Raw genomic sequence first — 14,342 nt, 5'->3', positions numbered from 1 at the left:
GATTGCAATTGCATTATTTTGTTATATTTTTTCATCTTCCCAAGCAAACTTACAATAAAAGTCCTTTGTGTAAATTGCACTACAAGCCCACCTAACATTCTGTACCACATATTTCATATAAACTGGTGGTCTTACATTATGCTCACACACTTACACACACTCTCTCTCATCATTTTGCTTAACATTCTGCTGAAATAAGAACTCAAAAAACATATTTTGGCTTTTAAAATTATTAATTTTTTCTGTTCACATATAATATGTTTTATATGTTCTCAACAGTGGTGAGCTTGGTAGGCGTGGCCTGGCTTGGTGGGCATGACTTGGTGGGCGTGGCAGGGGAAGGATACTGTAAAATCTCCATTCCCTTCCCAATCCAGGGAAAGATTACTGCAACATCCCCATTTCCTCCTGATCAGCTGTGACTTGAGAGGCAGAGAATAGATGGGGGCGGGGCCAGTCAGAATTTTTACTACCAGTTCTCTAAACTATTCAAAATTTCCACTACCAATTTTCCAGAACTGGTCAGAACCTGCTGAAACCTACCTCTGGTTCTCAAGCTATTCAGTTTATAAGGGATGACTGGTAAATATTTATTGTTTTCTACCTCTAAGGAAACAGAAATCAATTGTAAACTTCAAAGATACATTTCTCCTCTAGATTTCTTAAGCTGATCAAACAAACTGAAATAATAATCATACTGATGGCAAAATAAATTATAATGACTGTGAATTTATTATTTAACAACTAATTTGGGGGAAAGGGATATTTTAAAAGACTTCACAGAAATTTAAATCTTTATGCAAAATGTTCTTCAAGCCCCTTGGTCACACCCACTTGGGGAGAAAAGACACAATGTTCTTGATAATACATACATTTATATTAAGAATTGAAGGGAAATTTAAAATAAGTTGTGAACAAAAGTCTTAATATAGTGTTTTTATATATATGAATATATTGGCATAAGCATAAGATCTGAGGAAAAAAATCAAATGTGATATTTTATTTTATGCCTTTAAAATAGCATTTACTACTGGTGACTGCCTATACTATTCCCTGAAGTTTTCATGGCAAAATTTCAGAAGTGATTTGTTCCTACCTTCTTCCTACAGCTGAAAAAGAGTGATTGGTCTAAGGTCACCCAGCTGTTATTGTGCCTATGTGTCTCCTGATTTCTAGCCTTATGTCTTAATTACTCCATTAAACTAGTTCTCTAATATTATATAATATAGATATAGATATATCCTGAACAAGCAGTTTACTGTAATGTTAATGTAGAAGACAGATAACTAGAAAATTGGTCTATAGAAGTCTATAGAATGCCAAGAAATCAGGTTCTCTTGAAGATTAGGCAATTTTCTATTCTGGAAAACTCAAGAGCTAGGTATTTAATAAGCCTCTATCAGTTCTAAATTAGTTGCATATAACTCCTTTGTTTCTGCTGTATAATATTATTCTCAAACAGCTGTCACAGATTTTGTCTGCACTCGACTTCCTCTTTCAGATGCATCACATAGTACCTGCTCTGGTTTTTGAATCCCATTGCACTCGGTATTAAAAAAACCAAAAAACTGTTCAATCTTATCTGCAAAAGCTTGCATTTTCTGACATCATTCTACAAAGTAAATCATTTTGTAATCTTTCCATTGCTTTTTCTACAGATTGCCCCACAAACTCAGCAATTGCTGTTTCAAATTAAACCAGCTGAGAATGTGGCAATCTGGAATGATATTTCATTACTTTTTTTTCACATGCTGATGACTCTCTTGTCTAACAGAGACTTAATTTCAACTTTCTTCAATTTTGGTTTATTCCAGATGTGTTGGGACTGCAACATCCAGAATTTATAGTCTGGGGAAAGCTGTAATCAATCAGTAATGTTGGTATACATACATATACTAATTTTCCGAGATAAATGAAGCACAATAAATCATAATATGTGCTATATTCCTATTTCTGAGAGAAGAAAAAAAAAGCAGGACTCAAAAAGGAGGAAAAACTGTAATCATATTTCTAGTATTTTTATCAGCACTGATAGCAGTACTTGTCCTACTTTGCAGCTGCAGTGTATAAAGAGACATCTTTGACATTAGTATCAACCTTAGTTTCAAGATAAATAAGATTTCTAGATACAGAGTCTTGCCATTCATTTTTCTCTTAAGTAGAATAGCTTATTAAACAGTAGTCCTAATAGAGCAAAGATGTATAGTGAATGCTATAGTCATGAACACCAAATGATTGCATTATTGCATGAATTATAAGTCATTATAATGGCTGGGTGGGGGAGTGTATTAATTCAGAATCATTTGGGGAATCATTAAAGCCTTCAAGTTTCATTTCAGACACAGAGCATACATTGCAGAGCAACATGATTTCATTGTTTACTCTTTCACTTACTGGAAACCAGGTATCTGGTGTCACATTATCATAATAATATCAAAAACTTTTGGAATGCATGAGCAGAAGAAGGTGAATAGATGCCATTTAAAGGTGAATAGATGCCACTAAAGAGATGCCTCTTTAGTACAAAAAGAGCTTCAGTATTTTCTCTATTTCTCCAGCCCCTGCCCAAACTACAATGACTTTTGAAAACATGTTGTGCTGTGATATCTGATGGTGATGGTTGTTCAAAGATTTCTTATCCCTGCCTCATATGGTAGGCACAGAAGGAAGAGGAAATTATAATCACAAAAGAAAGCACCTTTACTCTCTGTGTTTTGAGATCTTTTTCCCCAAGCAAGAAGACCATTGTTCAACGAACTATCCCCCCTTTGCACAGAAACATTCCTAGATGTAATAATTTACATAATATAAAAGCCAGACGTTTCTGAGTGTTCATCTTTAAATTTAAGGAAGCTGCTGCAAAGCAGGTCATAAAATATTGGGCTGAGCATGTGATTCATCTAAGTAACTTTCTATGAATTAAGAATGAGTTTTCTTCCTGAAACCAATTTCATATGAACTCTCTCATAAGCAATGATAATATAAAGTATGACTATATTGGAAAATGAAACAACATATATTGATTTTCTCATGGGATTTTTCATACTAATGTAATTTCCATTGTGATATGTATTAATTAAAAATTTCCTAATAGACTTAGCAAGTAATGATAAGCTGCTTACTCGCAAGTACAAACAAATCCCTTTCCTAACAGGGTAGGAACAGTCTTTTATTCACGTGGTTTGTTTGTACTTGCAAGTAACCAACTTATCACTACTTATTAAGGCTGGGTCACAACACATAGAACAAGGGGAGACAGAAAGTAGATTCTATGAGATGTTGCTACATGGCAAGTCCATTCATTAGGAAATTTTTAATTAATACATAATCAAAATGTAATCAAACGTAATTAGTTCCAACAGACCTGGCCAAGAAATCCGAATTACTTACTGTATCCTAAAAGCGAACAGTTGTCTATGATAACCGGCCACTCCCAATCCCCTACTATTTATTTCCCAGCCAGGGAGGGGGTAGCTAGCATCCATGTCTGCTTTTCTTTGAGACCCAGCTTATTGTTTTCCTTTGCTCTCCTCTCTTTTCCTCTCTGTGTATACGTGTATCTGGGATGGGCCCCATCTGTTCTTTCCCCTCACTCAGCTCAGGCCCCAAAGACAGCAGCCTCTCCACCTGGGGGAGGATGGAAGGCCCCGGTTCTGCCTGCCTCTGATGCCTCATCAGAGCCTTCCAAAGGCTCCAAAGCTGGCCCACGTTCTCTCTCCACCTCCTCCTCATCTAACTCTGCAGCTAGCTTTGCTGGCAGCCGACGGGCCACAACACTAAGCTTATTTGGCGAAGAACAATCTAAGAGTTAGATCCATTAATTTCAATATGACTTACTCTCTAGATATGTATATTGGACAAAAGCAAATAAGATTAAGCAAAATATATATATTAGGATAAATCAAAAGTAACATTAATTAAGGAGTGAATCAGAGATTTCCATGATAAAAGTGACTTGCTTCTTAAGAAAGTTCTTTCTTCTGTTTTAATCATGAAATCAATCTAAACAAAGGCTAAAACTTAGAAGACACATTTTATTTATCGAATGAATAACTTACATTTTTGAACTTATGATAATCAGTAGTATAAATGTGCGTGATAAACAAATAATCCAATTTTATGGATACACAAAATATTTAACTCAATATATGAATTTGACTACAAGTCCAGTTTGGCTCATCACTAAGAGTGAATATTACATTTCAAAGCATGTAGATCAATTATAAATAATTATCATGATAACAGTTAAATCAAAATAACTGTTAGATCTAGATACAATCATACTTAGAATAACCCCATCAAAGTAAAATATTCATAAATAACTTACCATATTGCCTTTGATAGATATCCAAGCCAATTATTTTTTTCTGTTAGACTTATTCTATATCTAAGAATTATTCATTTGTATCGAGTTCAGAATTTTCTTTACAAAATCTGGCAATTATATTTCATGGCAAATTCCTACTTACCCTTGTTGTTTTCACTTTATTCCCAGATGAACAGCTCCATCCTTTTCGATCTGGGAGAACTTTGCATTCCTCCCCTTCAAGACATGGTTGCATATGGCACCACCATTTTTGTTCTACAATTGAGGCTAAAGAAGAGGAAGAGAAAAGCCTATTGTTTTTAATTAAATCTTTTTTGCCCTTATATCACAGAAATATAATCAGTGTGAATATACAATATACATGGTGAGAAATATTAATACTATGCTTAAGTACTGTTAAATTTATATCCTACAGACATTGTAGATGGACATTGGACTAAAACAGTATTTGATCTCATCCAACATGTTTTTTTTAAGTTTATAAGACATATGTGTGCATTGTATGAGTAAATAATTCTTGGCTGGAATTGCTGTACCTTCTGATGTTTGCTATTTGCACCAGAACAAAACAAAAGGTAGTCTGATGTCCAAATAAACAAAATAAACTTAACACAGCTTCCTAGTATAAAGGCTATATGGCCATTCATTTTTCATAAGGGCTTTATTTCATTGTCAGACTTCATCATTCATTTCAAAATTTCCAGTTACCTTTCATTTTAAGTACTTTCACCATACTTCCAAGCCTTCTTATCAATATATTTGTTCAATGATTGTTTTCATTTAAAAGAATCAATCTTAGGAGAGCTACAACTCAAAAAGAAAGAACAAAGCACCAAAGATATCGCACCATCAACACAAGAAGGAGCTGCTCGAGTGGTACCTGCTACCTGCCCAGGAAAGCAGGAGCACTTGACTGTCTGTGATCTTTCTTCTATTTTGTTCTTATTACAACATCGGTGGAGAGCCACCACTTCACAAGTTCCAGTTTTAACATGATGAGCTGTAAAAAGAAGATGTTGAGAGAAGTAACAATTCAACATAATTAAGAAGAACATACAAACTGGAAGTTACCAGCATTGCAAAGCATTAGAAATACTAATGAATGGGTCTTTTTCTTTTCCCTAAACTGAAACGTTTATAACTCTTTAGGGCTCAAAAAAGGAAAGGAAGGGTATTCATTTGACATATGACACTGTGTAGCAAACAACAAATTAAAATTAGCAACAAAACATCATCAAGAAACCAAACCACATCAATTTTCTGTCTAGCTATCTTCAAGCTAGAGAAAGATATTGCTCATCTGAAATGTGTAGAATGTTACACAAGAATCCTTACATTTTAATGGCTGTAAAAATACAGTAATTACCTAATTGATACATCTTTCTAAAACCTGTTGTTTAAAGCCCATTATTCTTCAAACTAGAGGACTAGCTCTGAGCACATCAGTCAAGCACCTCTGCATTTATCCAGTCCTCTCTACCATTACCAGTTTCCAATTTTTTCCCCCCTCTCTCAGATAATCAGTGAGTATTTTGTGGTCCATGGGTTTCTGCTATCATCTTTGTCATCTTGTTTGGAATTTCTCCATGTATGGTAGTGTCTCTTTAATTTTCTCAGTGGTCTCAGAAATTTGATGGAAATCCACTTACTACAGGCCAGCTGGGTTCCAGGTTTTCTAATAATATATGTAATTATCTCTGAAGGCAGAATAACTAATATGATGCTAATTGAATTATCATTAGTAAGTTACAAGTTTACTGCATCAAAGATTCAAGAATACAGTGGCATATATATGTAGCCCTTTAAGACAAACAGACTGCTGTAGTTTAGAAAGTTTCAATTTCTCAACAAATATTTATTACAAAATAAAAATAATCTAGTTTTTCTTCAGATTATGTAGCTCTTTCCATTTACCAAAAGAATAAATAAATAAAACCTGGACTACTAGACTAACAAAGAAATACAGAAATTTCTGAATATTAATGGATAAAGAATAATTATTCTTGATAATTTCCATCTGGTAGTCTTATCTTGAAATGGAAGGTTTATATGCAGCAACTGATACTTAACAGAATTGCTTAAGAATAATAGATATAAAGGGTGGCAAAGCAGGCAGTCTATGAAACTACATGGAAGAGTCCAAGAGTTTCTGTTTTTTGAGGGGGTTGTCTTGGTTATTAAGATTATACAAGCACACATACATACTTATTACTTAAAATGCTATGTTAAACTTATTTAATGGTCCCATACTATATCTTGTGCATGCTCCCACTTCAAAATACCAGGAAAAGTTCAAATATTGATTTTGAGGGCTGCTTTTGAAGGCTCTTTGAGCTTAGACTATCTATCTCTGACTTAATACAACCAACTTTTATATTTCAGTTTTGTTAGTATTTTTTAATTATACTGTTTAAACTCTAAACCAAATACAATTTTTCTTTGAAACACGTAAGAGATTAGTATTCAATACTCTGAATAAAACTGATGATAGGAAATAAAATATATTCAGACACTATCAGTATTGCTTCTGGTTCAAGGTGAATATTAATCATGTTCCCAAAGAAGTTTAAGATAGCAATTGATGCATCAGATAACTCATTGGGGGGAAAATCTGCCTTAAAAATTTATACTTCTGTGAAATCAAAAACAACAATGCTAACTTTTATTTAAAAAGAAAGATAGAAAAGAAAGATAGCACCATGAATAAATCACAATCAAATTTACATTTGAATGTTCTGATTTACTATCTGAAAACATTAAACTGAAACTTATGAAGCATTTCTAGCAAAAGATGACAGACAGAGTGAAAATGGATACAATATTTAACTCATGAAAATAAAGGAAGCTTAGATAACAGAAGAAATAGAATGATATTTGTTACATAAAACTATTTTGGTCTCTGAAATGTTGATCTCATAGTTAGATTTCAGGGACTGACAAAAAAAATCTAACTCAACTGCAATATCTTAGTTATTTTCCCCTTTTAAGCTTGAACATACCAATCAGATAAGTGATGCAAACCTCTCTATATGGATAATTTTCTTCACTCTCCTCGCCTCCTGAAACTATATCTATTATTGGGAATTACAGATTACTTACTGCTCAGCCCTTTTTCCTTATTCTGTACTTGACCACTTTTCTGTAAGAGCCCAGAAAGAGATACCAATGATGGGCTGTGACTAACAACAAGTCAAGATCTGGTCAGCCACAATATGAACTCTATGAACAAGCCCACCTCCGCTCCCCATTATGAAACATAAAAATAATCCCTTCCCATGTTCTGTTTTCTCAGAGATTAAACCAGACTGAAAGTTCCTCTGTGAGTTTATTTGCTTTTTTTAAATCACGGTTTCTATATGAACTCTTTATTTAAAAATATTATGCATACATGGTTCATACCTTTTGTTCATGTTCCCATATCCCAGGAAAAGAGGAAAAAGAGAAGTCGAAATAGCATTTTTTTCCTTGATGCAACATATTCAACAGATTTTTCATGTGAGTGAGGTAATCTGTACCTCAGCAATTAGCTTCCAAAGATTATTTGAAATAGTATAGTATAATAGTAGTATTATAATTAAGTATAATAAATATAACACTTAATGTGATTCATAGAGCAAGTTCTTATACATTGTCTTTTATGGAGTATCCACCACAAGAAGAGTACCTGGCTGAATCCAAGATGCAGTATTTTATTCAGGTTCATGAAGGATAGTAAAGAGACTTCACATTTCCTCCCCCAAATAAACCCAAAATGCTTTTATAGCCCTTAGAAACTGTTAATGAATAGTCAACTTGCCAAATCTGTTGCATTATGCCAGGAATAAATCTCATTCATCATACTGTCTCCACACCACCAGTTATTGCCATCTGTACAGGAAGACTTTTGTCTCTTTGGCAAACAATCAAGGAAAACTGCTTTGTAATTGTATTATCAGGATAGAAAGTTCCTAATGGCCCACAGAAAAGATACAGATATCCCAAGTTGGTCTTCTAAATACAGAAATAAATTTCATGTTAAATTAACTCAGCTAAGTGGAAATAGCTGCATTAGCAGAAAACTGGCCCGAATTTATCACAACAAATTCAGATTCATCATAATCAACTGTACAAAACCAAAATCTATCAATGAGAGCAATAAAGTTTTATTGTACTTTCTTTATTGTACTTTATTTAGAGAATGTGTATGGCAAAGTAAACAGGCTTGTACTATGGAAAATTCTATGTGAATATGGAGTTGGAGGTTGATTGTTAATAGACTGCTAATAAGATGTATATCTGGTAGTAAACCAAAGTCTGTTGTATGAGAATAAACAAAATTATATGCTATGTCCTTAATTAAATAGTTCTTTAATGTATTTCGGGTTAAATAGTAAGGAATACTTGTGGAGTTATTCAAGGTGTGCTAAGTAAATACATATGCTTCTGAATAAAGCTGTACTGTTATCTGAGAATCCAAATGATTTGTAGCAAACGTTAGATACTGTATTTTGTATGACACCAGAAAGATTATAGGTCTGAAAAGCAAACTCTAAAATAGATATGTTGACAAGGTAAATGAAAAAGTTTATGATGAAAAACTGAAGAAAGTACATGAAGTTGTATAGCATTATAGAATTATTACTACTACTATGGGAAATAGATGGAGAAATTTCAAGACACTTAGGATTGGTAGAAAAATAAACAGAAGCATGTAGATTATTGTGCAAAACGAATATTTAGTAAAAGAAGCAAATGTGCTTCTCCTATTTTGTCATGTGATAAGCAGAGTTGGATTTGTTAAGAGAAAGGTAAAAGTTAAATGGAAATTGTTGTGATAAGACAAGAAGAGTTGGCATCAAGAATGAATAGATGTTAAATGAATTTGATTGAATTATTGATAAGTACAAAAGAAGTACCATGAATGATGTTAAATATGGCATGGGACCAGGCTACTCAAATACATTATTTACACTTACAAATTCTAACTGTTTTAGGTAAGCCCTTTCTTTTAGATCTACCTTCATCAAAAACATGTTTTCTTGCTTGGAGCATTCTCCCAGAGAATCTCAGGTTATCTTATTTTTATAATTGTTTCAGTAAAATGTTTTAATAAATGTAAGAATGTTTGTTCCTGAGTCGGATTGTTGGCATCTCTTTGATTAATCCATTTCAAACTAGGTGTTGGGTGTTTTAAAAAATCTTTAAAATTCATTTTGTTATTGTTAGCCTTGTTAGAGAGTTTGTACACTGAAAACAACAGCTGATAAAACAATAAAAGTTCAGTACTCGGCTGTAGAAAAATAAAACCCTTAATCAAAAGTAAAACATATTAAGACCACAGCTTTTAATAACTGTATCAGCCTAAGGCAGCCACCAGGGAAAAAGATTGTACAGATTTCGAATTACCTCACTTCTTGTAAAAACTGGTATTCTGTATTAAATTCAGTTCAGTTTGAGCATTTGTCATAAAATCTTATGTAAACTAATACCTTGCATAAAACCCCCATCAGTGTAACTGAGAAAAGGTAAAAAGCCTGGTGAACTGTGGCAGGAAGACTCAGTTATGTATGCATTGTGTAAAGCCAGAATCAAAGAAAAGAAAAATGGTTTCCCCAAAGTTCAGAATATCAGATCTCCAACAAACCTAAGAAGAAAAGCTTGCAAAACAAACTCAAGGCTTCAGATTCAGAGAAGTGCTTAATAAATAAGAAGACATGATGTATATTAACTCACAATGATTAGTAACACTGCTTCAGAGCAGAAGAGGTAAACCTAACTCTCAGGTATGAAATAATACTTTCTGGGTTTTTTTAATTGCTTTAACAGTTCAGACTTTTGGTCATAAACCAAAAGTTAGAATTTGGCAAGAAGATGTACCTCTGAGCAAACCTATACATTAGAATTTTGAAAAGAAAAAATCAGTAAGGGTTCTGACTTTTTTTAATGGTGTAAATTTAAGCTTCTTGGCTTTATGAGATAAACAGCACCATTTTATAATTTTTCTATTTCCAATTATTCATTAATGTAGCTTTTTCATTTCTTATTGCATAAATCTGAACAAGAAATTATCATAATGCATTTATAAATATAACAGACCATTCTGGATTATGATTCTGAAGAATGTTTCTTTTAGTACCAAATAATCTGCACTATACTTCAAGTAAAAGTGTAATAGAAAAAAATACACTGAAAATTCAAAATGATGAGAAGTCAAAGTATGGGACATTTTACAGCTTATCTTTTCATCATACTTTTGTCAAGTAAAGTATAACTTTTCAATCATACTGCCTCTGTTTAAGTATATATTCCACTATCAGGATATATCAAAACATCTTTAAAATAATGTGCTAATTTTTAATCACTCATTGACTTTTCAGCTGTTTCCAAAATATTGTCTAAATTGTTCATAGGATATGAACAGCTTGCCAATAGAAAGAATACTATTTTTTTAAATATCAGCTTTGTTCAGAATGTCCAAGTTTTTTCATGAGCATAGTTAGGGGAGTTACTATTTTCAGATCTTCAGAAAAAATAGTGCTAATAAGATATTGCTCATCTTGTTAAATAGGCACTTTAAATCCAGTCTTTCTTGGTATAACTTTCCTTTGTATTAGTGAACCCATGAAATCGAATCTCTAAATCCACACTTGATGGATCAATAATACACCTAAACAAATTCTAAGAATTAACTTGACATGACCAAGAAAAAATGTAACTTAAAAAAAGTAAAAAATTCAGCTTTCAGTACCATTCCTAATCCAATTCAAGATGACTTTTTAAGAAGGCTCCTAACTCTGTATGAAAACCAAAACTACTTTACAATGGAAAATTAAACTGCATTCATATATCTGCCTTCTTGAAAGGTGTAATACCTATCATACCAGCCTTATAATGCATAATTTACTGTCATATGGTTCATGAGATCAACATCAACTCTTCATTGATGTCACCAAAATATGATAATAATGTTACTATGGTTTGATATGTTCATTTATATCTATTACTGGAAATTTTCCTAAAATTATTCCCTGGTTATTAGAAATTATTCCCTGGTTCAGAATACAAAATCAGATTCTACAAAAATTACTATTTTTGCATATGCAAAGTCATTTAGCATAATGTCATGTTTATATTCTAACCCAGGGGTCCTCAAACCTTTTAAACAGGGGGCCAATCCAGACCGGCTGGATGGGCATGGCTAGGTGGTCATGTGACTGGGTGGGCATGGCCAATTTAGCAGTCCGTTTTGCCAATTTAGCAGTCCATTAAACAATACACACAAATTAAAATTTAATTTGTTTTGCTCCTGGGACTGTTTTATCTGGTTTTGTTTGCATGTTGCTCTTTTGATTGACTTCTTTTTACTATATCATTTTTAAATTGTTTAGGAGTCTAGTGGTCCATTTCAGAAAACTCATTTGCAGCAATTCTTCTCAGCCCCAAGGAGCTTACAATCAACAAGACACTCTCCCTCCCTCCCTCCCTCCCCTCTCTCTCTCCCCCTCCCTCCCTCCCTCCCTCTCTCTCTCTCTCTCTCTCTCTCTCTCTCTCTCTCTCTCTCTCTCTCTCTCTCTCTCCTTTCCACTATTTGAGCCCCTCTGGAGAAATTAAGATTTAAAGTACAACTAAAGTTGAAGAGCAAACGGGGGTGGGGAAGTTTGATCGGTACAGAGATGAGACTGGCTCCTGGGGCATCTTCAATCCTGGCAGTGCCCTGGGATACCTCATGGAATTCCATTCCATTCCTTTCCATTTCCATTTCCATTTCCATTTCATCCTATTCCCATTCCCATTCCCATTCCCTCTCCATACTATTGCTATTGCTATTGCTATTGCTATTGCTATTGCTATTGCTATTGCAATCCTATCCCATCCCATCCCATTCCCATTCCCATTCCCATTCCCATTCCCATTCCATTCTCTCCTATTTCCATTCCATTCTATTCGCATCGCATCGCAGCGGTCTCAATCCACTTTCAGAATCTAGCTGGCTGTCCCAGAGCTTCCTCTGCACGTGCTGAACATGTGCAACAGGCTTTCGCAAGGGCTCCGCACACCTGGCAGGCAGGAGAGCGGGAGAAGGACGGACAGCCAAGCAGCAACAGTGCCACGGGGGCGCCTCCCCAGACCCCAGTAACACTCTGCCAGCCAAAAACGGGATGCACAGAGGTACCCCAGGACATCCACACATCCCGTTTTTGGCCTTCCCGCCCCCCAGAAGCCTTCTGCCAGCCAAAAACAGGATGCGCAGAAGCGACCCAGGGCATCCGCACATCCCGTTTTGGCCTTCCTGCCCCCCCAGAAGCCTTCTGTCAGCCAGATGATTCCATGGGATAAAAGACATGCAGGTGAATCACCATCACTGGTGAAGGACGGATGCAACCTTTATCAACTTTCTCTGCAGTGGCCCCTGCTTTATGGAACTGCCTTCTTTGGGAAATTAAAATGGCCCAACCCAGTTAGTTTTTCATAAGGCCCTAAAAACCAGGCTATGTTCCTAAGCCAGGGACAATGAATGTGTCAAGGGCCCAGTTCCTGGCTTTACTGCTAAGTGGCCAATAACTCAGCTGCTATGTATATTTATTTTGCATGTTCCTATTTTTTGTTGCTGTTGTTTTAAAATGTTTTAGTGATTTAATTGTAATATATTTCTAAACTGTAAGCTGCCCAGAGTCATTGATTGATTCTATGGGTACTATAGAAATTGAATAAAGAAATAAAAAATTAAACTTGGTACTTGAACATCTGGGATATGTAGTCCTAATATGCTCTGTCTGTCCTCTGCATCCAACAGGCCAGAGGAAGGACATCTCACTTTTTTATCTTTACTATGTACTTAGACTACAGTTCTGTTTTTAAAGACAAATATTGTATGTTGCTTATCACAAGGCTGTGTTATTATAAAGGCTTTTTCCCCAACTTTAATTTCTTTTCTTTATCTGGATCACAGCCTTGTACTTTCTTAAAATATGCAATTAACTGTAGTTTAAAATAAGCTCCAAAACAAAGTGGTTATTTGAGGGGCAAATAAGAATAAATGTACTGTTGTTTTTATTATTTTTCCTATACACCACCAGTCAAGTATATGTCACCAGAGTCCACTGGAGTTAAGTGGTCAATAAATTTAAATAAATAAATAAATGTCATAACCTGGGTATGGTTGTGAAGAGCAGACAATTATCTCACTTCAGTGACAACTTCCACTGCTACGATTGATTGTTTTCTCCAGCCAGAGGGATTAGCAGCAGTAGATATAAACAGCTGAGTAAGTAAACATGGCTGATATTTTCTGTTCTCCATCCTCATGTTTTAGCATATCTGTCTTTATCCTCAACTATTTAATATAGTATCTTGTAAAACTGATGAGACCCCTAAAATCAAGGCTTTGGTATCTTTTTTCACATAATTAATATCTGCAATTTACTTGAAAATAGGGCAGGGGCAAAGGGAATAGTAATGGGAAAAATATTTAGCATTATTCTGATAAATCTGATAAGTGGTACTTAAAATTTCATAGAAAGGAGGAAAAAGAAATCGAATGGTTTAATCTTACAAAGCAAAGTAATGTTCTATCTTTCTAATAATAACTATAAAGAAAAAGAAGGCATATGGAAGAGGGAAAGTTTGGGATATTTAATTGCATTGTTTGCCCCAGAACATCTGCCAAGTATATGAAATAAAGATAACCGAATATGAAAAGGTATATACGATTAAATCAGCAGGGCACCATAGAAACACTAAGTGATGAATCCACAGGACAATATGTCTGAGGTGACAGCTGTCTCAAAACCCTAAGTTTAGATTCAATCAGATTGTATGAAATGAAATGGAAGCCTTTAATATGCAGTACAAAATAAGCAAGTTTTAAAATATGAACAGGATGAAGTATATGTGCTCTTAGGTTACAGTGATTTTCCCAGAACATTCTGTCTTGAAGGTTCTATGGCCAAAGGCAGGAGAACAGTAATATAAATGCTAATTCCAAACCCTGAAGAAATTCTTTCAAGATATGCTGGCTGGATTCCCACATTGCACT

General features: G+C 34.5%; 1 protein-coding gene across 7 annotated transcripts in view; it reads right to left on the bottom strand.

Annotated features, from left to right (window-relative positions):
- TAFA2 (TAFA chemokine like family member 2) overlaps window positions 1–14,342 on the bottom strand; it is a 208,931-nt gene that overhangs the window by 33,317 nt on the left and 161,272 nt on the right. For all 7 annotated transcript variants that reach the window (XM_060694689.2, XM_087874131.1, XM_060694687.2 and 4 more), the window contains 2 exons: window positions 5,175–5,327; window positions 4,470–4,594 (listed from right to left, as the gene is read on the bottom strand). In XM_060694689.2, the coding sequence (XP_060550672.1) occupies window positions 4,470–4,594; window positions 5,175–5,327 (278 nt within the window). The remainder of the gene's footprint in view (window positions 1–4,469; window positions 4,595–5,174; window positions 5,328–14,342) is intronic.

Source organism: Pantherophis guttatus, chromosome 7, assembly GCF_059756535.1.
Source record: "Pantherophis guttatus breed Tessera chromosome 7, ASM5975653v1, whole genome shotgun sequence".
NCBI classification, from domain to species: domain Eukaryota; kingdom Metazoa; phylum Chordata; class Lepidosauria; order Squamata; family Colubridae; genus Pantherophis; species Pantherophis guttatus.
The sequence above is the reverse complement of the archived record's forward strand: the minus strand, read 5'-3'. Positions and strand labels throughout refer to the sequence as shown.